Source organism: Cupressus sempervirens, chromosome 6 (genome assembly GCF_028749045.1).
Source record: "Cupressus sempervirens isolate cs-2001-9-10 chromosome 6, ASM2874904v1, whole genome shotgun sequence".
Taxonomy (NCBI): Eukaryota; Viridiplantae; Streptophyta; class Pinopsida; order Cupressales; family Cupressaceae; genus Cupressus; species Cupressus sempervirens.
The window spans coordinates 680,163,837-680,190,115 of NC_143123.1; the positions used below are offsets into that span (position 1 = coordinate 680,163,837).

Below are 26,279 nucleotides of genomic sequence, written 5' to 3' on the forward strand. Positions count from 1 at the left end.
AGTTAGTACAGTCTCCACCAAATCGGTCTATATATATTTAACATGGTATCAAAGCCAAATTGCTGAAGAAATTGCTAAACTACTTAAAACAAATTTTCAAATCACAAAATAAAAGTGACATCATGGCAAGCAATGTTAGAGTCAAGGATAGGCTTGAAGGAGCAACAAATTTCTTCTCATGGAATATTTGAATTACAACAATCCTCGAAGAATTGGATTTAGAATCATTCATTGAAAAAGACATTCCAATACCTAAAGATGAGGCAGAAAAATCCACAAGGAAAAGGCGAAATAATAAAGCCAGAAAACCAGTGTTGATTCCGTAAAAGCTCATATTCTTCCTTACATATCAAGTCTCAAGAAAGCATTTGAAGTTTTTAAAACAATTAAGGATACATTTGAGATTAACAACTCAAGTAGATTAGTCACATTAAAAAATCAACTTATGAATATAAAAATGTATAAAGGAGAGTCAATCTCATCCATTTTGGACGAATTTCTGAAATAAAGAATCATCTATCTTCAATTGGAAATAAAGTTGAAGATCAAGAATTATCCATAATAGCACTTAGAGGGCTACCTATATCTTGGGAAGCATTTATCCAAGTCGTCAGCAGACCTTCAATACCAACTTTTGATCAACTTAAAAATCATTGCACCTCAAAAGTATCGAGACTAATTTCTAGAGAGATCATTTCAAACCAAGAGGGAGAAAATCAAGCCCTTTTCTCAATCTCTAATAACAAAGGGAAGAAGATGAAATTTAAACATAAAGGGGAAAAAAATGACCAAAGAAAAGGAAACAATAATCACAATAGAAAAGACTTCTCCAAAGTTCAATGTTACAAGTGTGAGAAATTTGGACATAAACAAATTTTGTCCAGAAAGGGAAAGTTTCTAGCCACCATAGCCGAAGCTAAAAAGGAAGAAAACCTATTATTCTACTTGGCTCTATCAAGTGAGATGAACTCCAACAAAAATGTGTGGATAATCAACAGTGGTGTATCTCATCACATAACAGGGTTTAGAGATAAGTTTGAAACTTTTGAAAATTATCTCACTGAAGGAGTTACCATTAGAGATAACTCCACCTATCCAATAAAAGGAATTGGGACTTGTTCTATACAACTAAGAACTTGGATCACTCTAAAATTGAAAGATGTTCTCTTTGTAGCTGGCATAAAAAGGAATCTAGTATCCATCTTAGGACTTGTAGATGAAGGGTATCATGTTACTTTTAATGACAATAAAGTATTGTAATGGCCTAAAAATCTAACTTTAAGAATGCCATCACCATAGGGTCTAAAGATGGAATTCCATATAAATTGAGTAACATTCAATTGCAAGCCCTAAATCATGAAGTATCAAACCCTAATAAAATATGGCATAGAAGGCTTGGACATCTTGGATTCAGTGCACTACCGAATATAGAAAAAATTCACCATTGGAACACCTAACTTAAATTCAAATCATATAGGCATTTGTAAAGGATGTGCTCAAGGAAATAATGTAAAAAGATCTCTTCCCCCAAGTGAACACAAATCTAAATTAAATCTGGAACTAGTTCGCACTGATTTGTGTGGACCTATGCCAACACTCTCTCTAGGAGGATACTCATACTATGTAATCTTTATTGATGACTTTTCTAGGAAAACTTGGATTTACTTTCTAAAAGTCAAATAATTAAATGAAGTTCTATTGAAAATTAAAGAGTTCAAAGCACTTGTGGAAAATCAAACGTCAAAGAGAATAAAAACTCCAAGATCAGACAATGGGGGCTAATAAACCTCTGAAAATTTCAAAGATTTCTACACCTTTGTTGGGGTTAAGAGGGAGTATACTATACCTTATAATCCTCAATAGAAGGGAGTGCCACAAGGAAAACAGAACCATTGTTGAATCAGTAAAAGCCATGTTACATTATCAAAATTTACACTTCTCATTCTGGATTGGGGCCACTAATACTATTGCATATATTCAAAACAAATGCCCACACTCAATCCTAGAAAACATAACCCCTGAAGAAGCCTTTATAGGAATTAAACTTACCTAAGTCATCTCTGAATATTTGGTTGTCCTGTTTACATTCATATACCTAAAGGAAAGAGAACCAAGTTGGAACCATCTAGGAAGAAAGGCAACTCTTGTAGCATCAACACCCAAATAACTGATATCAATGACAGAATCATCTAGAAATTGACCATGGGCACTGATGAAGGCAACAACTCCTTGGAACTCAACCCAACTGAAATACCAACTGTTTCCACAACTGAGTCCTTATCAAATCGGCACTCACACCCAAATACACTGTGGAGGTGACAACGACCATATGTACCTAATAACTATCACCAACTCCAACCTCTGATAAACTGTCTTGGGTGTGTAGATATTGCAAGTGTCTAACTTACAGTAGTCGATCGCATTTGCAAAAGATGGAGCTAACCCATCCCATAATGGATGGTATGAAACTAGAACTAACCCACATCGATGCGAAACCAAATGCTCTACCTATGGGTCAAACAAAAAGTGATGAGCACTCCTCATAGTGTAGTGCTGATAAAAACTCCCAATCTCTATCAAGGGCTCATCAGTATCAAACTAGGAATCAGAAGATGGCTCCAATCTCTAAATCCAAACTACAGGTGGGGCAAGATCCTGGGCAATCCTCTCAGCAAACCCAAACTCAAAATCCCTGTGGGGAAGCATGGTAGACAGAGTCTCTACAATCTTTCCTACCATCCTCTGAATAGCATGAAAGGTTTCCTCTCTCTTTTGTTTGTTTCCGATGAGAGTACCCTCACACTATGTATGAATCATCCCGTACATCTAAACTCTCCAATAGATACTCCATCAAGGACTCTGTGCAATAGAAATTATATGTGTAAGCATCAACCTGCTCTCTTGCGACCCACAGCTGATCTCTCTGAAAATGTGGCAGTGCCAACTGCCCAAACCAGCTGTATGAAATGAAGAAATAGATTTGCTCCTAGCAGAAGGAAGCAAATCACCATGGGAGTGCGTTTCAACTAATACTCTCACCTCCTCTATACCTACTGCACTCATATCCTGGACACATGTGTTGGCCACATCATCACGTCCATCCTCCCCAACCATAGAAGCAAACTCATCACCAACCACCACAATGTGCAACTAAACTAAATCTAAGGTTGGTGTGGACCGTACATGCTCCAACTCCACGATCGCCTCATCCAATCGTGACTGACTCTCGAAGAGCCAACTGAGTACAATGAAGAGAGTCCACAGTCACCTCAAGCTCCTAGGTGAGCTCAACCACCTCCTCTTTCTCTAACAATGTTATCATAACATATGTTACCCCACTCAAGAAGGTAATCCCTGTTAGCAACTAGCTACGAATAATTGTACTTCAAAATTCTGATAGTCTCTCGAAGCACATGAATCTCTACTAGAGAAAGAGTACTATGACTGTTTTCATAAGACATAGGAGCATCCCAACCAGATGTAGCTAGCATTTGACGGATAGTATCATAATGTTCAAGAGTTGAAGAAATGTCACTATCACGCAACTTTAGTTGACTCACATGATGCCTCTATAACCCTTGCCTCCTATGCAAGCTCTCTATCTCACTAACTGCACTATGATAGGAAACCTAATCAAAACTACCCACCACAAGATTGTTCACTGCATGTGTGCTACTGACCTCGCACACATCTACAATCAAGGTAGAACTACTAGGCACCTCAACCAACACCTCAGAAGAAATGGAGGCTCTCACAGTATCAATCTCTTCACATGTCTCAGCACCCACCTCAATAATAAGACCCTGTAAACACTGATTGTGGGACCCATTTGAAACCTCCTCGGAGTCATCACCCAATAAGTGGCAAGGGGTATCATACCCAGTGCAGCTCATAGCATCATCAAATGGATCTTTAGATGTGTCCATACTATCTATATCCACATCTCCTGACAATGCCTCAACTTAAGACAACTGACTCTACACACATGACTCAACGTCAAGCTGTGAAACAATAATACTAGAGCATAAACCAACATCTACTGACTCTATTGTAACACCCAGATCATCGACATCACAGTTGGGTGACTCCATACATGCATCGGTCCCACCTAAGGAAGCAACTACCTCCTACACTGGAGCAACACTATGACAACTCACATAAAAAATCTCCAATAACAATCCCATCCAAGAGAGAGCCAAAAGTATCAGTGGTAACAACTACATCAACCATCTCTGCACTAACTGCAACAACAACTCTGGGAGCCTCAACCTGCTGAAGCTCAGTGCCAATATCCTCCGCTACCACTAACACAACCATATGTCCATATGAAATAAGTTCATCAACACTGCAGATAGGACTAGCAGGTATCATACTAGATATACATACATCTGCATCATGGATACCTGTGAGTCACAACTTGGATAAAGAAAGAATTTAATCATTCTCCAGATTTATCCTATGTATTGAATTCCATGTAATACTGTTCTCATAAGAATAAGTGATAAGTCATATTATAGGTATAGTAATATGACAAAGTATCATTTGTACAAATGATACAACATGCTTAGAAGATTCAGATAGATATAGAGTACAAATATATGCTTAGTCATCGTAACTATGTTTCTAGATATGTTATCTCTCATTATTATGAAGTTAGAAGGGAGTGTTAATTCTCTAAGTAACTATGATAAAATAATGTTCTGATTTTTCAAATCAAACAAATCTGGTAATGCATGAAATTTCCTTCAGTGAATTGGCCTTCAGAATACATTAATTTATCATGCAGATCAGCAATCCTTTGGGAACATTTACTAATGTCTTGATTGTATGTTTGTAGTTAGTTTAACTACTAACTAATAGACAAACAAAGAGGGGCACTGATCTTGATTAGTTCAATTTGTTTTATGGAGGGCCGACCTAGAAAGGGTCATGTCCTTTCTAAGGACATGCCCCTTGGATCCACTATAAAGGAGGGGCAAGGGTGTGGATAGAAGACATACATTACACCCAAGTCTACTCTTCTAGCATTACTACCTTGAGTGAATTTATAACAGGAATAAAAACGATTTCCAGAATTATACACCATTCTCCAAAAACGATTAATACTCTGTCCAGAATATTTAAGGACCATTTCCAGCAAGGTTGAAGGTAATATATCAGTATTATTTCATCAAAATTTGCAGAAAATCTACATGGTATCAAAGCTCTGGAAGTCGAACCTTGGCTCTGCCAATTGATAATCAAATTTAAAACATATCAAGCAACATCCTTCTACCTACAATGGCCAATGCAATCAGACCCGAAAACAGGTTTGATGGAAAAGACCACTTCATTGCATGGAAATTCAGAATTATGATGGCTCTTGAAGAAAATGATGTAACATAGTTTGTTGATAAGGAATCCAAGCAACCTGATGCTGATCCTTATAAAACTAACTGGATCAAAAGAAACAGGAAAGCCATGAAAATCATATTAGATGGAGTTAAAAATGAAATAGTACCTATGCTAATGAAACATCAGACAACATTCAATACGATGAGTGCATTAATAAATGCATATGAGGTTAATAATGCAACTAGAACCCTTTCACTAAAAAGGCAACTAAATCATATTAAAAATAAGGGAGAATCTATGAATTCATACTTCCTAAGGGTGGCTAGTCTAAGAAATGAATTTACAAGCATTGGGTACATAATTGATAATGAAGAACTAACATTAATAGCAATAGATGGATTACCAGATTCATGGGAAATATTCTCACAAGGAGTAAGTGCTAGAGACAAACTTCCAAACTCCAATAAACTTAAAGGAGATTGCCTTCAAGAAGAATCTAGGCAACTCAAGAAAGGAAGGAAATTTAAAACTGAAGATGAAAAAGTTCATATTCTCAACACAAATTTCCACAAAGGTAAGAAGAAGCACTTCAAGAAGAAGAAGGCTCATCAAAGAAATGACAAACCTAAGACAGATTTATCCCAAATAAAATGCTTCAAATGTGAGAATTTGGACACCATAAAGCAAATTGCCCAAAGAATACGAAGCAAAAGCTAAATTGTACAAACGTTATTAAGAAAGAGGAAAATTATGATCCTGAGTAACATGTATTGTATTCAACACTATCAAATGAAGTATTAAGCAAAGCATGGGTAATTGATAGTGGATCATCTCGACACATTACAAGATACAAAGAAGTACTAGACTCAATATCAAAGGAAGTTAATGACGAAGTTACCATACGTGATAATTCCACTCATCCTGTCAAAGGAATTGGAAATTGCACCTTGAAACTGAAATCGGGTATTTCTCTTCATCTCAAAAGAGTACTCTATGTACTAGGAATCAAGAGGAATCTAATCTCTGTTACAACACTTGAAAATGATGGACATAAGGTTGCATTCATGGACAGTAAAGTAATGACCTAGACTAAGAACTCTTATTTAAGAAATATAAGTTGATTGGTCAAAGAAAGGGATACTTGTATGAATTAAATATAGAACATATTCAATCCTTAATCCACGAAGCTGTTGATATAAATGAAGTGTGGCATAGAAGGTTAAGGCATCTAAACTTCAAAGCTTTATCGACTATGGAGAAGATGGTTACTAGTTTATCTAAGTTAAATAAAGACCATTCTAGCATATGCAAAGGATGTGCACTAGGTAAGAACACTAGAAGTCCATTTTAAACTAGCAATAGAAAATCTAACAATGTTTTAGAATTAGTCCACTCAGATTTATGTGGACCTATGCTTGTTCCTTCTCTTGGAGGATTTTTGTATTATATACTTTTTATAGATGATTTCTCTAGGGAAACATAGATTTACTTCTTAAAATGTAAAGAATAAGAAGAAATCCTTAAGAGATTTAAAGAATTCAAAACCTTAATATAAAACCTATCAAAACATAAAATTAAAACTCTTAGGTCTGATGATGGAGAGGAATATACTTCAGATTTGTTTAAAGATTTTTGTAAAGAAGCAGGAATTAAGAGGGAGTATATTGTTCCTTATAATCCACAGCAAAATGGGGTAGCCAAAAGGAAGAATAGGACAATTATAGAAACGGCAAGAGCTGTGATCAAAACTTAGAGCAAAAATCTCATGTATTGATGTCTTTATTCAAAACAGAAGTCCTCACTCCCACCTTAGAGATCAAACTCCTGAAGAAGTATTTTCTAAGGTTAAACCAAATATAAGTCATCTTAGGATATTTGGGTGCCATGTCTACATACATGTTCCAAATGAAAAGAAAACTAAGTTAGAACCCTCCGGAAGGAAAAACATTTTTGTCAGGCATAGTGAAACCTCTAAAGCATATAGAATTTACATACTTGGTGAGAAGAAAATTGAACTTAGTAGAGATGTTGTCTTTGAAGAAGAGCTTGCATTCAATAGAGTCCTAAGTTCTAAAGACCCCTCTCATATACTTAGTTCTGAAGAAAATCATGATCCTGAGTTTCAAAGGGAGAAGATTGAAGAAATCAAAGGTGAGATTCAAAACCTTAATCTTGAGCAAGCTAAAAATCCTAAGAAAAGACCACTTTGGGCTATTAAGACTGTAGAGGAAGCACAAGACTTCGATGCACCATTTGGAACCTTCAGAGAGAGCAAAAGACCCAAAAGATTCTCTAGCTATGCAACAAAAATGAGTGACTTATCTAATCAGAACAAGCAAATGTTTCAAATGCTATCAAACATACAAATTGGAAGGATGACATGACAGAAGAATACCAATCCATTATTAAGAAAGATGTTTGCTAAATTGTTCCAAGGCCTAAGGGAAAATATGTTGTTTCTTCTAAGCGGATATTTAAGATCAAGCATGTTGTTGACGGTAGCATTGAAAAATATATGGCTAGATTCGTGGCCAAAGGATTCTCTCAAGAGGAGGGAATTTATTATGAAGAAACCTTTGCTCCAGTTGCCAAATACACCTTTGTCAGAGCAGTCCTAGCTATTGCAGCATCGAAGTGATGGAAAGTACATCAGATGGATCTAAAAATAGCATTTCTGAATGTAAAGATTATAGAAGAGGTATATTTGAAACAGCCTAAAGGATATCAAACTCGTAATCCTAAAATCTTTGTTTGCAGACTCAAGAAAGCTCTCTATGGGCTTAAACAGGCTCCAAGGGTATGGTATGAAAGAATCAATAAGTATCTCACTAGTTTAGGATTCTCTAAGAATATAGCTGATCCAAATCTCGATTATAAAACGGATAAAGATGAGATGATAATTTTGATACTATATGTTGATGATTTACTAATAACAGGTGATAATCATCTTATAGATCAATGCAAGAAAGACATAATCAGAGAATTTGAAATGAAAGATTTAGGACTTCTTCATTACTTCCTAGGACTGGAAGTATGGCAAAACTCTACCAGCATCATACTTAATCAAGGAAAGTATGCATTAGACATCTTAAAGAGATTTGGAATGTGGAACTGCAAACCTATGTCTTCACCAATGGAGACTAATCAACACAAACTTGAGCAGCTACACAATCACCCTCCATAGATTCTACTCTTTACAGACAGATGATTGAGTCTCTCATGTACTTGGTAAATACAAGACCTGATATTTGTTATGCTGTAAATGCCTTTAAACAATTTTCGTGTGAGCCAAAAGAGATTCACCTAGTTGCAGTCAAACACATTACGAGATACTTAAAGGGCACTCTTAACCTTGGGCTTAAGTATAAGAAATTTGACTTGGACTTACATGGATTCACAGACTCAAATTGGGCTGGAAGTGTTACTGATAGGAAAAGCACTTCAAGATGTTGTTTCAGTTTAGGCTCAACAATGATATCATGGATATGCAAAAAGCAGTCATTAGTAGCACAGAGTTCCGCAAAAGCTGAATACATTGCAGCTCCAATGGCTTACAGCAAAGCAATTTGGCTTAGAAAGTTACTTGTGGGATTATTTGATCAACCCATGAACCGCACTATCATTCATTGTGATAATTAGAGTTGCATCAAGCTCTCTATGGATCCAGCTTTTCATGACTGATCCAAGCATATCGAAATTCCTTAGCATTATGTAGAACATATGGTAGATAGGAAAATTGTCAAGTTAGAATACATTTGCACTGCAGATCAGACAGCAGATATTTTTACCAGACCTCTCTCTCAAGTGAAGATTGATCAATTCAGAAAAGGACTTAGTATGGTTGAATTATAATTCATTTGCATTCTTTAATTATTAATGAAATAATTGTGTTAAAATTATTATTGTCAGGCTATTGACTATTATGAGCTTCACCATTTGTATTCATTATCTAAGAGGTGACAATCTCTAAGATAATGAACACTTGTATAAAAGACATTATGAGAGATAACGATCTCTCAGATAATGCACTAAACAGTAGAGAACTACTGGCAGATCTGGATGAGTTCAAAATCGCGTTGTGATATAGACATTTTTATGCCTATGAGTCACACCTTGGATAGACGAAGAACTTAATCATTCTCCGGATTTATATTGTGTATTGAAACCCATGTAATACTGTTATCATAAGAATAAGTGATAAGTCATATTACAGGTATAGTAATATGACAAAGTATCATGTGTACAAATGATAAAACATGCTTAGAAGATTCAGATAGATATAGAGTACAATTCTATGCTTAGTCATCGTAATCAATGTTTTTGATATGTTCTCTCTCATTATTATTATCATTATTATTATCAAGTTAAGAGGGAGTGTTAATTCTCTAAGTAGCTGTTATAAAATAATGTTCTGATTTTTCAGATTGAACAGATCTGGTAATGCATGAAATTTCCTTTAGTGAATTTCCTTCAGTGAATTGGAGAATACATTAATTTATCATGCAGATCAACGATCCCTTTGGGAACATTTACTAATGTCTTGATTGCCTATTTGTAGTTAGTTTAACTACTAACTAATAGACAAACAAAGAGGGGCGCCAATCTTGGTAAATTCAATTTGTTTTATGAGGGACGACCTAGAAAGGGTCATGTCCTTTCTAAGGACATGCCCCTTGGGTCCACTATAAAGGAGGGGCAAGGATGTGGATAGAAGACATATTACACCCAAGTCTGCTCTTCTAGCATTACTACCTTGAGCGAATTTATAACAAGAATAAAAACGATTTCCCGAATTATATACCATTTTCCATGAATGATTAATACTCTATCCGGAATATTTAAGGACCATTTCCAGCAAGGTTGAAGGTAATATATATGTATTATTTCATCAGAATTTGCAGAAAATCTACATTAAGTCCCTTTTATCCTTTTCTTATGAGAGCTCAAATACTTTCCTAGTCAATGTGAGATAAAAGATATATTCCCACTTTTTAATTTTTCACTTAAAACTCTAAGTTGATGCATAAATAATTCTTTTATAGTTAATTATTCACTTGGCCCTATCTATGATAACTTGACCCTTCATTAAAGTGACTTATATTATAGAGTAAAATTATATTATAACTTAATAATATAAACTCAAAACTTAATATTTAATTTGGCCAAATTAATATTAATATATCCATTGTTGCTCGTCATCTTTGCACATAGTCTGAACTGAGGGCTGACATGACAAGCTGCATCCAATCATTTTCTTATCTTATTTTGCTTTGGTGTCTTTGTGATGTTTCCTGAAGTTCTGATTTATGTGCCCTTGCTGAATTACAAGGGTTTGAGACTGAGTTTGTGCATCAATCCACTGCTAAGGTAAAGTGGTATTGATTTAATTTTCAATCTAAACTAAACAGACTTCTCATACTGTGTCTACTGTGGCTGAGAAGTGACTGGCTTACTGAAGAATTTAGCTTTAATTCGTTTTCAGTTATCTCTATTGTTGGGCTAGGGTTTAGTCTACAAATTGGAGTTTGGTGCTGAAGAATGTGTTAATTTTGGATATCCCTATTTGTTCGCTCTGCATCAAAATTGGAGTGTCGGATTTACAGCTTGAATGCCAAGGGGTCTTGTATTTGGCATGATTTCTATATCAGTTTTTGGCCAGCATTTGTAAGGACAGACTGTAAATGCCAGATTGAAATTGGACTAAGCAGCTTTTAATTGACTTGTGCAATTACATTCTACGGCAAAGACCAAGTTCTTGATTTGAAAAATTCAGTTTATGTTTCACAGTTTGAAAGTAGAATAGGTTGGCTTCAAATTATGATTTATAGCAATCAGTCAACAATTAAGTTCTCTTTTCATTATACTGTTGTATGGTTTGTTCAAAGGCTTGTGTGAATCATTTCAGAATTGCTTATTGGTGTTTGGTATTTATTTATGCAAAACTTATAAGGCAAAAATTAAATAAATTTGTGATCAGTTTCTTGTACATCCTGACATTGTGTTTGAAAATTTAAGACATCATATATTCAGTGGTAGATGGTCTGCTTGCCAAGTGTTTGATGAAATGTAAAACTATCAAATAGTAAAGAAAATTGAAAATTGATGTCATTTGAAGCTGTAACCAGGTCGGGTCATTACAGTGGCTTCAGAGCTTGCTTACAAAGTGTTTGACGAAATGTCATAAAACTGAATTATAAAAGAATTTGGTGTTTGGTGAAGTTATAACCGGTTGGGGTTATTACATCATTATACCTTGAATCAATCATATTGACACTACCCTTTGCTTTGGGCATCCGATGTCTTCATACTCTTTGTGTTGGAACCATTATCACACTAGTAGTTGCAATTTGTTTTTGCTTGTGCCAACAATCTCTTGCAAGCTGTCCCCATTCACATTGTTGGCATTGTATGAGAAGATGTCTCTTAGGGTCATACTGTATTGTATGACCAAATATCCTTTGGGAGCATAATGCCTTGAGTGAATTTAGCCACTTCATATCTTTGAGAAATCATTTAGTGCACTCTTAGAATATTTACAAAACCAATGTTCGTGAATGATAGTATATGGCCAACACATTATTTATCTGCAGCCTCTTACAATATACAATTTGCCAAGTATGCATCTTTTATTTTTCACTCCCATTTTCAGTTCACTATTATAATATGATGATTCTTAATTTGTATTTTGTAATCGTAAATAGTGCATGTGAATTTAACAGGTTGTGAATTCTTCTTCCATTTAGCAGAATTGGAGTAAATACTCATTTATCCACTACATTAAGCACAAACAATTAGATTCAAGAAAAGCTAAGTGGACTCCCAATTTAATTTCTTATCATGTAATACACATGAATAAAATGAGAGGGTGACAAGTGTGCCGACATAGATGCTACAATTGCAAAAATTGTCGATGTCTCTATAGATGAGGCAGTTTAGAGTGTAGCTGATTCTGATTTAAAATAAAGTTGAATCCAAAGTTGACTCTCAAGTATGCATTTTTTTTATTTGTCAACTCCCATTTTAGTTCATTACTATTACAATTTTATGTTTTTTTTTTTTTTTTCTGTAATTTTAATAGTGAATGCAAACTTAATAGGTTGTGAATTCTTCAACAATTGATCGGAATTGGAATAAATACTCATTTTTTCACTACATTAAGTGCAAATAATTAGGTGCAAGAAAAGCTAAGGATTTGGTATTTGTGCACACCAAATTTAATCTCTTATCATGTAAAACACCTGAAATAAAATGATAGGGTAACAATGAATTGGCATAAAATTTCTGAGTGTGCCAACCTACATGCTACAACAAAACTTGTCAAAGTCTCTACAGATGAGGCAGTGTTGAGTGTGACCTAACAAGTGCAAGTGGCAATCTAGCTGATTCTGGTTTAAATAAAATTGGAATAAACATCGACTTATATTTTGTTGAAGAGCACTATGAAGGCCACAAAGCATTGATTATAATTTCCATTGTGTATTGGTACTTGTCAAATCATTGAATCATAAATTTAAGTATCTTCATTATTGCAAATTATGAGGTATTTATATGTTTTATTAGCAATAATGAGTATCATTGCTATTGTGTTCTTCATAGTCGTCAAGCATACATTTTGAATTCCATCCAAGCCAGGCACAAGATATCAATGCTTATGAAAAGCTAATTTAGTACGGTCATAATGGCATACAGTAGTGCTAATGTTTAGAAAGGGAAAACGATATAAAATAAATCCCAAGAACCCCAGACATAGAACTGCAAACAACTTGCTCTCAATATTATACATTTTATCAAAATTAGTGTTTTTGAAAATAAAAAATTATAATAGACCTTAAATAAAAAGCCTATGCTCTTACCCTATCTGTGATTTGAACATTTGAAAAACAGAAAGAGCTACTGACTATAGAGGAAAGAACAATGATAACATACTCCATAAGAAAAATATGTCCGTCTTTCACTGAAAGCTCTGACTTTTTCTTGAATGCACCAGGTGGACGTAGAGGCTTGTTTTCACCAGGCAACCGCTGCGCCTTTGGCCATGGATGAATTTTTGTACGCACAAGATGAAGAATTGAATTTGGCCTCACATCCTGCTGGGAAAGAGACATTCCTTCCTCTAGTTCCCTACCAGAATACACAAATTTGATCTTCTCTGAAGGTTTAAAATCTGTCAACAATTATATCATTTGAAGATGAAACAATAAATAAATAGTCAAATTTCATATTATAATTAATAATATATTCTCCAAAATACAATTTCATATTCTAGTAATATGCATAATATCATTAGTAAAGAACATTTACATTACTGGAAGTAAACTATGTACTACCAACATAAACAAAACTTTAATTACAAAGGGCAAACCATTACTTGAGATAACATAAAGCAAAGGACAGTACCTTAAACATGTTAGCTTCTTTAGAAATCACTAATATAGTGCAAAAGAAAAATAGAAGAATATATCCACCTAAATTTTAAATGAGCTCATTTCAAAGACAGCAAAATTCATTATATTGAAAAAACAGTACCTTAAATGTGTTAGTTACTTTAGAAATCACTAATCTAGATGAAAAAGAATAAAAACAGGATAGATCCACCTAACATTAAAAATGAACTCACGTCACAGCCAAATATATACATTACATATAAAACCACGAGCACTAGATAATGTAAGAGTTGAACTGAGAAAATATAAACCTAATTTTTTAGCAGCTTTTCCTTTCACAGACTCCAGTGTCTCTGCTGCATCCACATGAAGCTTACTTGCTTTCCCTCCCATGCTCATTACAATAATCTTCATAGGTCCTTGCGCAAAAAGGTTCCCCTGCTCTTTAGCAGCAACCTCATTATGGTGTGGATACCACAGAGCCTTTGGTCGATGAAAATTAGCCAAGTCCTTACTGCAAAAAATGTTAATGAAAGTCTTCAGTGATCCGAAAATTCCGTGATTTCCAGTGATAACAACAATTAGTCAACTGTTAATATGAAGTCACGAGATAATGTACATTAGAATATAACCATAGAAGTAAAATAAACCATTATATTCATGCTTCTAGTAAGATTAAGTGAAAGTTCTTAGCACCAATGTTTCGGATCATACTCAATGATCCATCATTAGGGTGAGAGAGCTAAGAATGTGGAGTATGCTCCAAAACGTTGGTGATAAAAGATTACAATCTTACTAGAAGCATGAATATAATATCATGAGTTGTGGCAATCTGTTATCAATAAAATAAACCATCATTGTGCTTGCAGCATAGTATGAAGAAATTCAAGGAAGAATATCTCTGCAGACTGCTAGCATAGAAGGCAGAGAATTTTTTTAACAGAAAATCATCACCCGCTATTCAGATATACCACAAACTACTAAAGCAATTATCATAGTTTTAATTTCAGGACAACACCTACAATCCTCATAATAAATCTACAAAAGGTTATAGCATTACTTCTCCACACATCAATTTGGCAACGCTTTCAAATATCATATTTGCCAGGCATAACTTCAATTAAGGATACCCTTCAAACCCTACATATCATATGTAAATTAAAAATCTCCATAAAGATAATGAACACGAACTGTAGAAAGGAAAAATAAAATAATCAGACGAGTGAAATAATACTAACCAAAAACATCTTTCAGGAAATACCATACTCGCATTTTAAATAATGACAAAATAGACAGAAAACACTCTTAGTAGATCATCAGTCTACCAATAATATTAAGGTGCCTCCATGTGAGGAAATATGTTAATCTGCTAGCAACCCATGAGCTTATCAAGTAAAACAGTCTTCCTGCCACTTACAATTGCAATTGGGAATGTAGGAAGGTAGGATCTCATTAAGAATAAAGGGAAAACTCAGTGGTATACCATGCAGCTTTCAAGCTTCAAGGACATTAATTTGGAGAAAAGCGACGAGAGTAACACGCGTTGCATTGAAGCCTGCAACCTGTCCTCCAATCGCTAAGGGTAAATCACAACATCAAATATTTAATACAAGAGTCTATCTAAAACAGAGATCCCAGAATCATGGTGATTCTGGCGATTTGGTGATATGAACAACCCCTCCCGAGTTTTGGTGACTCACTAAACCAGATCGGCGAGTAATCGCCAAAGATAGCGAAGTTAGGTGAGTTTGGGCGACTTTTTCCTAAATCGCCGAGTTATGTGCCTCATCACTCACTCAATTTTATTTTTTATTTTTTTTATTGTTCAATCAGTAGATATTAGTGTTTTGGAAACACGTCAGATATATAGCTATAAATAATTTTGAGAATGCCTTCCTTGACTGAACATTAAGAATAGGATCTCATTAAGAATAACAGGAAAACTCAGTGGTATACCGTTCAGTTTTCAAGCTTCAAGGACATTAATTTGGAGAAAAACGACGAGAGTAACACGCATTGCATTGAAGCCCACACCCTGTCCTCCAATCGCTAAGGGTAAATCACAACATCAAATATTTGATACAAAAGTCTATCTGAAATAGAGCTCCCGAATCGTGGTGATTCTGGCGATTTGGTGATATGAACAACCCCTCCCGAGTTTTGGTGACTCACTAAACCAGATCAGCGAGTAATTGCCAGAAATAGCGAAGTTAGGTGAGTATGGGCGACTTTTTCCTAAATCACCGAGTTATGTGCCTCATCACTCAGTTAAATTTTTTTTTTTTTTTTTTTTTATTGTTCAATCAGTAGATATTAGTGTTTTGGAAACACATTAGATATATAGTTATAAATAATTTTGAGAATGCCTTCCTTGACCGAACATACCATGAACTCCAACATTCTTAGAAGATTAATTAGATCCTCCTTCACCTCTTTCAATCATATGCAGCATTCAAAACCTTTTATTAGATCTGTTACATCCCAATTTTTGACCTAGCTTGAAATATAGACGTTGAAGTTCACATGAAGTTAGTTGGTAGTGTAATTTGATATAATCTGGCGAAATGGTAAGATAGTTAGTCGTTATGATTTCAAGTGAAGATGACATGCTAGTTATTCGTTAATCACGAATTCATGGAATTAAGACGAAAGGTTAACTAATATGATTATTTATAATTTATAATTTAGCTACAAAGAAATTCCTTGCAAGGAGCTTGTCGAAGGGGTGGAAGCATTGTCAGAAAAGAATTAGGCAGGGCATCACCATCATTGGACAGACAGGTAGAGGACCAAGCGATTTGTAACAAGACTCATCTTTGGAACTGCATGAGTTGTTAATAATTAATTAAATTTAATTAATTAAGTTTAAATATAAAACGTATTCTTAAAAGATTTTAAGACTCTTTCGTTGTATTATTTTTTATAATAATTTATACCTGTGTATTTGAATATAAAAATATTTTGGCATCTTTATATGTTAATAAATTAATAGAGTGATTTTTAAAAAGTACTTATAAGATTTTAATAAATTTTCAAATTATAATTATATTTATAAAACTTTTTCACCCCTTGTTCCAACGTTTCATATTTTCCAATCGATGGGAATTTCAATTGCATTTCAATCTTGTAACGGCAGAAGATGAAAAGTCGATCATTATCTTTTATATACTACCTTGTCGTTTTCGAGAGGAGGTAACAACATTCCTGCCTGTTCATGCTTCCGCCATGGTCTCAAATATTTGTCTTTCTGTAACACGAGTTGGTGATAAATGAAAGTCTCTTAGCCGTAAGGTCAGATTTGATTGATTAAATATGTTGGCTTTGTCGCTTATGGGGGACATTGGATATCTGTCTCAGACTCTTCTTGCAACACGTTTACCACCCTGCGATACATTCATCACCCTGCTATACGTCTATTACTCTACTCAATCGCTGTGCATTTAACATCCGAACTTCCACGTTTTGCATATCTCTTGTCTTTTGTTCTAGCGGAACACTGAAGAAGCAAACACGCTAAGATATAGTAACTCCTTTGTATAGCCGTAAGTCAAGTAAGGTTGTGATTTGTTTTCTTGTTTTATCTTCCAACTCTCATTCATGTATTTGTTTTGTTTTTTAAGTCGGGTTGATCCAAACCTTAAGAAATATTTTATACAGTATTAAGACTTGTTGCTTACCTTTACTGACTATTCAAGAACGCCTTAGAGTTTGTATGCACGATAGCTTATGAAGCAGTTTACTATTTAAAAATGAAAGCCAACTATGGAAGTATTAGTGCTTATATAATCTTGTTTTCCTTTGTCCAGTAATACCGAAAACCATCACTTGAGATTCTTTTGAATATAGATTATTTCAATATCAAACCATACATGCCATAAATCTGTAGATTTTATCTTGAAATGTTTTTGTTTTAGATAATATACAGAAAAAGTAATCGATTCTGAATACCAAGGAATTTCATAGGATGTAGAGTCTTAATAAATGGGTATATGATGTAATGGTTCAGGCACCAAGAATACACCAGTCTGATGACCTGTTGATGGTGAGAGGTGTAGATGAACCTGATAAAAAAATAAATTAAGAATGATATCAGTAAATTGAAAATTCACAAACTAATCTAATGTGTTTAACTCGTGCAATTCCACTTTGATAATTATTAAACAAGCACTTGGAAATCACGGGCTTGGAGGCCTAATGAGGTTGAGGGGGCGTGAGGAAAGATTCATCAACAATAAGAATCAGTAATATCAGTTATGACATTTTTAATACATATCATTAATAATAGCTCATGCATATCCCTGATATGATGATCTCCTACTGCCAAGTTGTATGGCGTGTTATATATATCATGATGCCCAGTGAATGGTAAGATGTTCCCTGTCAATTCCGAGTAGGGAGGGCCTTTCTCATTAAGAGATCATGTGGGGATATATATTGTGGTCCGAGGTTGGGTGGTAAAGCCCCTCGCAATGTTTCACCTCTCTCAAGATATCAGATGTGTCAAACAGAGATAAGCCATGAAATCAATTGTCTATCGGAACAGGTATTATCATTTTTGTTTATGAGAAGGTAAGATTAAATTGAGGTATTTCATTGTTATCATCGTTTTACTTCATATAAATGAATATTGAATATAAGTAATTATCTAATTTTGAGAAATTGTCACAGATAGGCAATCGGAAGGAAAAGAAATTCGAAGCCCTAATTGATTGTGCGACAGCTGGAACCTTAATTGATATAGTGGTATTGGAAGCCCTAACTGAATCTGTGGTATCGAAAACCCTAGTTGAATCCGTGGTTGCAGAAGCCCTAAATTGAATCCGTCGTCGCAGAAACCCTAGATAAATCCGTTGTCGCGGAAGCCCTAAATTGAATCCATGGTCGCGGAAGCCCTAAGTGGTAAAGCAGTACGAAAAGCCCTAAATAAACCGATGGTAATTGATGCCCTAATTGGTAAGATGATATGTGATGCCCTAATTGGTAAGATGATATGTGATGCCCTAATTTAAGTTATAATGGTATTTAGTGATATTCATCAAATGATTTTTGAGATAGCAGTCGATTTGAGAAATTGTTATAGTATATTTGTGGACTAACCTGGGTGGTTGCAGAAGCATACTTAGATGAATTTCAGTCTCAGTTTTTCCGAGGTATGTGATTTCAATTTCTGAAGTAATTTCATTAAAAAGTATTTCAAGTATTTAGTTAAGCAATTTTGTTTAACTAACTTTAACGGTAATCTTCTTCACATAAGCATGAATGATGTAACTACCTTCTTATGAAGTCGAAGTTAAAACTGTATTCTATGCTTATGATAGATGTTAAAATTAGACCCGAGAAAACCAATTGTTACAAGATCAGATATATCATATATCATATTATCAAAGCAATAAAAATTATTCATTAATTTTCAATTAATTCTTGCTCTAGGGCTTGCCATATCTCCTCAAATACAAAGCCACTTAACATGAGATCAAAACCAATGCAAAGATAATTCCATGCACTAACAAAATCCAAAGAACTAAAATTTTCCAACGATTGGATGCAAAGATATCAAGTTATTTGTATTGAAGGTTACAATGTTACTATTTATACTTTATTGTTACACATACGTGTCTCGTGGAACATTTGATGTCATTGGTTTCATGGATTTTACATACATTTATAATATGACAACATTTATAATTCTATATATCTATGTCATATGATTCCATGTTTTCTATTTCCTTCAACTACAATTTACATTTTACGTATCTAATGGATTTATCATTTGTGTTCCTTGTTTATGTATATCAGCTTCTATTTGATGATGGTATAGTGTGTTTTATGTTGTAAGTTTTGTATCATTAAAATCTCTAAATTTCAAGGGTTTTTTCACTTTGCCGATTCGTAGCCGAGTCAGCCGATTCACAAGTCGATTGGCCTCGCCGATTTCGATCGGAATCCGAGTTTTGGTCTATGATCTAAAATTTAAAAAATTGAATGCTGCTTCTACCGTGTTTAATTTATGACTAATAGTTTCATTAGAATGCAAACCGTGTAGCTAATGATGGGTAAACAAACACCTAAAGCCAGGAAACCTCAAGATCGCACTCTGAAGGCAGTGACAAGAATACAATTTAATATGAATACAGTTTAACATGATACATTTTCTTCACGTTTGTACCATTCATTTGTTGATTAATATGATTTCCAGTAAACTTTCAGCATAGACTGTAGTAACAATCTCAAGTAACTAAAACACCTCCAAAAGGCGTATTTCCTCCTAGCCAAAAAATGATGACACCAAACTTTGGATAGTCAACAAACTGAAGCCAAAAGAATGAATCAAGGATAAACGTTAATGTACTCAGCAAATGATTTGAGATTAAGCATTTTTAAAAAGATCATTCATTCCTGGCAGACACTGTGGTGGAGCTAACTGGATGATCATCATTTAGGGGTCTGACGGAGTGCTATATTGAAGGCTTTTAAAGAATGCATTTCCAAGCTATACAGCAAGGCAAATATTTGCATTTTCTCAATCACAAACTGATGCAACCAGAAGTCTCTAGCAAGTTTGAGGATGACAATGAAGATGGAAAGCATAAAATACAGATAAAAAATTACAATGAAATTCTACTCTTTTTCAGGACACTTATGTTTATTTGTAATCACAGCTTATGCAGACTGTTGCTAGAATAACAGCTGCTGTTAAATATGTTGAGTTGATAAGTGCTAAAGTAAAATAGTCATTTCCAAAACAGAAATCATGCCATGAATATAAACATAAAATTATCATTCTTCAGTTTAACATTTGGAAACCATGGTTTTATGTTACCTCGAAGTAGCATTTAGCATATGCAATTATGGAATGAAAAAAATCTTGCACTCTAGTTTTCTATGGTATAATCTCAAACCATTTATTTGGTATAACTAAGGAAACTTTTTTTAAAGATCATCAAAACATTTATTTTTGTTAAAATCAGGTGCCATATGGCTCGCAAAAACATGGCTAAACAACACCTTACTAAATAGCCTACAGGCACTAACCCTTGTAGATTAATGCTCGGAGTAATTCTAAATCACAAATTCTAAAAGATAAATCAACTGCAAACTGTTCTTACTTGCTCAGTTTTGGCTTCATTGTCTGCAATCTCATGGCTGGAAGAGAGTGAACAATTTTGATTCCATGAAATGCCCGCTTCTTTGTATGAGATTTCTGTTGTTGCTGAGAGGTTTTCCGAATTGAATAATACTTGTCGTTGGAAATATTAAACCTAGCAATGGAAGCAGCTTGATTGGCAAGCTCTCCTGTTTCTCCTGTTTTAGATGAGGGAGAAATAAACATAGCTGCTGCATGAGTCCGAAGATGTCTACTTTCTTTAGCATCCACTATTTCAAACAACATTTGGTCATCTTGAAGATTAAAAATCAATTTAGCTATTGGAACATCTTCACCACCTTCCCAAACAATCTTATCCACCCAAGAACCATCCAACAAATCACTATTTTGGAGGGAAAGATTTTTCAATTTCTTAATTATATCTCCAAATTTTGCTTCCCCAGCTTTTGGTTCCTCAGCCCTGTGATCCCTTTCTTTATCAATCTTTGAAAGCAACTCCAATCTAAGCATTTGGGGATGCCAAACCCTTCTTGAGGATGGTGACTTTTTATCTTTTACAGGTGATTTCTGATCAAATGACTCCACATAAATTGGGTAACCAAGCAAGTAGCTTGAATGGCTTCTCTCAATAGCAGTTTGTGCCTGTCTTTCTAAACTTTCAGATTCATTTTTACCTCTCTCTATATTGATGTCCATATCCTCTTCATCTTGCTGTTCCATAGGAGTGTCATCTGCTTCAACCAACTTAGAGCTTTTAAGAGCAGAAGGGCTGTCCCATAGAATACTAGCTTCCCACTCTTGTTGATCAAGGCAATAGAAATTAGGTGACAAAAGCGGCTCAATATGATCCCCAAGAATATCGGCACTCCCATTTTCTTTCATCGGTTGGGCCCACACACAAGAATGCTTTGTACCCTGCCAATCAACCTCATCCCAAGGGGAATTGCAGACACCTTCCATATTGCCATGACTAGTACCTTCCAATGAATAATCTATTTTCTCTTGATATTCTTGTTGAGTCAGGTTGATAGATTTATACCCATTATATTTTGAATAATGACCCTTCAAATACAATTCTTCATCTTCTTCCAAAACGTCAGTATTTTCCAATGTACAAACCTGATCTGAAAAATATTACAACGTAATTTAGTACAAGTAACCAAATCATCGATAACCATATGTTGTTCTATTTTAAATTAAAAATATCAAATCTTAATTAGATCAGTTATTGCCATTCATGCAAAAATATATTAAAAAATGTACAGTGTCATTAGAGTTACTGTATCCCATACGAAAGACAAAAATAGCACTAAAAGACAAGTAGAATTCAGTTCACAAAAAAATCACAGCACCTACTTTTAGATGCTCTCTCCATCTGATTATGAATATATTTCCTAATATTGTGTTTTTACCCCAGCCACAAATATACTGCTATAAGTAAACATTGAAAATTGTGGAAACGTTCTTAATTCTGATGCCAAAAGGGATAAATGGACATTTTATTATAGAAGTTGTATTACAGTAAGAAAAGTATGTGGTCCATAGCCAATCTGTGGTGTCTGGATGCACACATCTGTATCCACAGATTGCTCAATCGTTTTTTCCTGAATTATAATACCAAACACCTGATTACACAAGAAAATGACTACTAAACAAACTGCAACCAAAGAATTTATGGACCGACCTACCATACTACATGCACAAAAAAGTGGCACAAAAATCAAATAGTCACTTAGTGAGATTTATTGTTTCATAATAAACAAGGTTATGCTATCAAAAATCACAATCTTGGCTGAGTTCTCCTCACTTATGTTCTTGGTCTCCTGTAATGATCTCACCTCGCAAAACTCTCCTTTTAAAAGAACTTCCATGAAGTCCCCTTAGAGACTGATGTGAAGGACTTCCTTTCATGCAAAAAAATTGATTGGCCTAATTGGGGGCTGCACGTCAGGATTGAGCTCATAGATCTTGGTTGTGCTAAGATCTCTCAACTTGTGTTGCCTCCTTAGGAGATGGTATGAGGTCCACATCCTGACAGCATTATTTTCAAATTTCTCCGACCATTTTCTCAAATGGATTACATGATTATGTTCCCAGTACTTTCAATCCGATCTTGATGGGAATAATTTTATTTTTCAAAGTGAACTATCAATCAGTCTTAAAATCTGCACACAATTTACTAAATGAGCAAAATGATCCTCCAACAGAGGTTAAATAACATGTTTTCCCATGTGCTTCCCTTAATAGTAGACCCTTTCATCTAGGTTATTAATGTCTTTTATCAAGGAAACATACATCTTAGCCATTTATTGACTGCTTTCTTGACCTGACTTTCCTTGAGATTCAATTGAGCTAGGGGTTGATTGGGCATTCAAACTTGCTTCCTCCATTGGAATTCAGGGAATTGCTGATCCATGAATGCTAGATCATTATTGGTAGTACATAGTAAAATGGCATTAGATGCAAGAAGTTTGGTATTAAAACACATTCTCATGGGCACTTTTGGATACAGATAAGGAATAGAAGCCCACATTAGGGGATTGCAACAACAGGTGCACTTTGAGTTGTTTGTAATGACAACTTGATGCCTTGCAGCTTTATAATGACAGATTATTGCTGCTCAACAACCTCAGTTCCATACTGCCTTTTTATGCAGATCACATCTAAATTCCTTGCATTTATACTCTATAAGATTTCTTTACTCGATGCCCTCTCCCAATGCACTTGTATCTTCTATTCAGTAGGGTCGCAGATTGATAGCTCAACTTTAATTAGATGTCTTTAAATTTAGGAGATCAATGACTTTGATAAATTCTTTAAACTATAAATCTTCCCCTCTATGGATCGCTAGCATCTTTTAGCCTAAGTTATATCTTTAAGGATGACCATGATTTAATATAGACAGGGATTTCTCCTATTTTCCTGATATAAATTTTATCAAAGCTGTGATCTTGGTAGCCTCTTCGCTGGAGGCATGACACTTCGACATATATCCTCCTTTAAGAGCTTATTGCATACCTCTTCAAACTCAACCTCCTGTATGAGAATATTGCATACCTCTTCAAATTCAACATGATTACCACCATGTTCTCTTCTTCTATCTTATTATCAATGGATGAACTAATCTTTGATGTCCTTGAGTTCAAGTAAATGCTCATGCAAGGATGCATTCTAATCCATAGTGATCCAAAAAAAAGCATTGTTCAAAATGATGGCCACACCCTAATCTAAAATCTCATGAAGTTCTCATATAGCTTCCAATTGGGTGAAGAGATTATACATGCATGTTTGGACTTCTTAAAGCATGAGCTATGTATTATGTCACTGATGATTTGATCAACATGACGGATTGTCATAATCATCAAACTTATCTTGGTCTTTACAAATAACCCACTAGCCATGCGTCAATAACGAGAACGATCTTTTCGGGACATCTCTACTTGAAGATTATGAACCTTCACTTCTTCCAAGTACTGTAATATTTTGTCAATAAAACAATGGTTGCATTCAAACAAGATGGAGGTGAAAAGGCCATCTTCCCTCCCATAACTCGTAATCACAAACTACCTTCCAGGCCCTATTTTCAAAACCCGCAAATTCACAAGTTTTCCTAGCTACAAAATTGTTCACTCCAAAATTTGACCAATAAAAACATTGAAAAATTGGCCAAATCCTAGTTGCTGCAATTTGAATCAAAAAGAAAATTGTGATCTGGTAATTAAAAAAACTGCATAAGTTTACAAGAAAAATATGCAATTTGCTAGTGAAGAAACCAGTGCTTACAAGAAAAATCAATCATTTTTTAACCAAAAAGTTCACAATTTCCCTTAAAAAAATGTCTGTCCAATTTTTAAAAGCCAGGCCTCATGATTTCGAAGAAATGAACCTGCAATTTTGTGCATAAGTACAGCCAACAATCTTTCCTTCAAAATATCAAGATATTTATCTAAATTTGTAGGTCAAGACTTTCTGCCCTTGCAAATTCTATACAATTTCATGTTTCACTAATACCGACAATAGTCCCTAGGACGATCCTCTTTTCTCAAATCCAAAAATTAGACTTGGGTTCTACTTCTAGACCATATTATCAAAAATTGAACACAACATGATTACCAAGATATGTGAGTAATAAAATAAGCAGCAAATGCTTACTTATATAGGTGCACAATGAGCTAAAAAATGCAAAAACTAGAAAGCGCATAAAGGCCAGTTTAAGACTATTGAACAATTTTCATATTTGCAATGTACTCTTACTTGTCAATCTTCATTAAAACAGTGCAGTCCTACATTTGTATTTGAATTGGATGCCTTTGACATGCTGTATATATCCTTACCCAAAATTTGCACACAACGATATGGCAATGCTTCCCAAATGCAAGATGACACAGTAACTGACAATTCAAACACCCCTAGTTCTGTAAATGATAGAACATAGGATGGGAAAATATAACAGTAACAGTAGCATTTCAAAAGGGCAAAATAAAATCTTCTTGCTTTAAAGAAATGTCTAACATAAGCAAACCAACAAAGAATCCAAAGAAAATAAAAATATAATGATTTGGTACAGTTTATGTAAGATCTCTGTCGGTTATGAAAAGTACAATTGAGGAAAAAACTTACCCTTCAATATTTTATATTTTCGACTGCTCTTTTTCTCCCCCACTCTGTAAGACTCCTTAGCCCCAAAAATTTCAGAGAAGCGCAAGACAACCTTTCCATCCTCCTTGCACAGTATAGGGAGTCCACATTCCCACTTATCTGAGGTTGCGGATTCAGTCTGCATAATATTAATAAAGTCAACTTAGCCTTTAAAGATGTTGAAATGAAAGAACATGCAAACTTCAAGTAGAACAAAGCTGAGCAAATTTTTCATTTAAGGGGTTATTGTATTTAGAAAAAGTCCTAATTATTATCTTTATAGAATCAATTGCAAGGCCAGAAATCCTGCAAGGTACATCCAACGAGGGTGTGCTTCATGGATTTCCTAGAACAAGATAAATATATTAATGTCCACAATTGGACCAAACATAGGCTGGGAAAGCATACGAAAGGAACAGATTTACTAAAAAGTTTTTAAAAAAAAAAGGATGTAGTGCAAAGCCAACACTAGAAACCAACACAAATACCCATGTGTGGGAAACAAAATCAACAAATATCAAAAGGCTGATTAAGACAGGACAGATAGGATACCACTTTTTAAAATATCTCTGCTGGGGCCTACAAGGGATGAAGAACTGATTCAATTGTCTATGACTATTAAAAGATTGATATACAATCTGGTAATGCTCACTGGGGAGTGCATGATTTGTAAATGAGATGAAAAGGTAAAGGGTGTATTCCTGAAAGTGCGAGTTGGCTTCTAGACTCAGGTGCATCTCATTATACAGTGTCTTCTTTGAATATGTTCTCTTATTTTGAGCCTTGTAATTTACCTAACATTCTGATGGGTAATGATA

At 34.7% G+C, this 26,279-nt stretch overlaps 1 protein-coding gene across 4 annotated transcripts in view; it reads right to left on the minus strand.

Moving 5' to 3' along the window:
• Positions 1 to 26,279, minus strand: part of LOC149554018 (transcription initiation factor TFIID subunit 1-like) — a 154,495-nt gene that overhangs the window by 42,589 nt on the left and 85,627 nt on the right. For all 4 annotated transcript variants that reach the window (XM_089789341.1, XM_089789342.1, XM_089789344.1 and 1 more), the window contains exons 8-11: positions 25,444 to 25,600; positions 20,825 to 21,947; positions 14,030 to 14,232; positions 13,261 to 13,498 (exon numbers count right to left, since the gene is read on the minus strand). In XM_089789341.1, coding sequence (XP_089645467.1) covers positions 13,261 to 13,498; positions 14,030 to 14,232; positions 20,825 to 21,947; positions 25,444 to 25,600 — 1,721 coding nt within the window. The remainder of the gene's footprint in view (positions 1 to 13,260; positions 13,499 to 14,029; positions 14,233 to 20,824; positions 21,948 to 25,443; positions 25,601 to 26,279) is intronic.